The sequence below is a fragment of the Plecotus auritus genome (assembly GCF_963455305.1).
Source record: "Plecotus auritus genome assembly, chromosome: 9".
Lineage (NCBI taxonomy): Eukaryota > Metazoa > Chordata > Mammalia > Chiroptera > Vespertilionidae > Plecotus > Plecotus auritus.
Genome location: NC_137783.1, coordinates 115,285,840 through 115,287,210, shown reverse-complemented (window position 1 = coordinate 115,287,210; position 1,371 = coordinate 115,285,840). Strand labels below are relative to the sequence as shown.

The 1,371-nt window shown below is 43.8% G+C and overlaps 1 protein-coding gene across 1 annotated transcript; it reads right to left on the bottom strand.

Annotated features, from left to right (window-relative positions):
• OR10A5 (olfactory receptor family 10 subfamily A member 5) lies at nucleotides 1-954 on the bottom strand (the record flags this gene model as incomplete). The annotated part of the gene is made up of 1 exon (XM_080641625.1): nucleotides 1-954. One exon carries the CDS (start codon nucleotides 952-954, stop codon nucleotides 1-3), a length of 954 nt encoding a protein of 317 aa, XP_080497751.1.
• Nucleotides 955-1,371: the final 417 nt, after the last annotated feature.

The window sequence follows — 1,371 nt, the reverse complement described above, 5'->3', positions numbered from 1 at the left end:
CTACAGGATGTAGTTTCTAAGGCCCAGGGCCTTCTGGAAGGTCCGGCTGAGGGCATTCTTCACCTCATTATTTCTCAGGCTGTAGATGATGGGGTTCAACATGGGAGTCACAACAGTGTAGAACAATGATAGCAGCTTCTTGCTTTCAGGAGAATTATTGGACTTAGGCCGGAAGTAGGTGAGGCTTAAAGATACATAGAAAAGGGAGACAACAAGGAGGTGAGAGGAGCATGTAGAGAAGGCTTTATGTTTCCCTTTAGCTGATGGAATCTTGAAGATGGCAGCAGCGATTCGAGAATAGGAACATAAGACCAGCAAGCAGGGTATCATGACGACCAGAATGGTTCCAACAATCGCATAGACCTCAAACAGTGCTGTGTCTGCACAGACCAGCTTCAGCACAGGTGGGCTGTCACAGAAGAAGTGGTTCACCTTATTGGTACCACAGAATGGGAAGCTGAACATCCATGTGGTCTGCACAGTAGCTAAGGGAAAACCTGGAAACCAGGAGGCAACAGCCAGTTTGGCACGTGTCCTTTGGTTCATGATGACTGGGTAGTGCAAGGGATTGCAGATGGCTACATAGCGATCATATGCCATGATGGCCAGAAGAAAGCATTCAGCAGCCCCAAAGAAGAAGAAGAAATACATCTGTATGGCACACCCAGGAAAAGAGATGGTTGTGTCCTGAGCAAGTAGAGTTCCCAGCATTTTGGGCACAATGACTAGGTTGAAGCCAATCTCCAAGAAGGACAAGTTCCTGAGGAAGAAGTACATGGGACTATGTAGCATGGGGTCCGCCAAGGTTACCAGAATGATGAGGCTGTTTCCCATCAGGGTGACCAGATAGATAATTAGAAATGTCAGGAAGAGTAACAACTGTAATCCAGCAGGTAGGGAAGAGAAGCTCACGAGAATAAACTCAGTTACTCTTGTCCAATTTCCTCCAACCATAATTACAGAAATGAATTCCCAGCTGGAGTCAGGGAGAGAGAGAGAGTCTTGATTAGAAATTCAGATTCTGGATTTGTTATTAAGATTCCTTCTTAGTATCAGGGATAGAGGCAAAGTCAGGTTTTCAGTTAGACGAGGAAGGGTCTTACATTGTCTAAGAATAAAGACACAAAGAAAAATGGCTAGAGCTTAAACTCTGAGACAGGCCTGAATTATTTTTTGGAGTTGATATTTCCTTATTTGTACATTAACATATACATAAATGTCACGCCCTTTTAGAACCATGAATCCCTGAAGGGGCCACCGAAGGGGCCATTTTAGGAGATAGTAATATTCCTGCAAACACCTAAACTTTGGAGATTATAAACCAACATTCATGATTTCGCTAAGCACATACAATTTATCAAGATTTTAGAA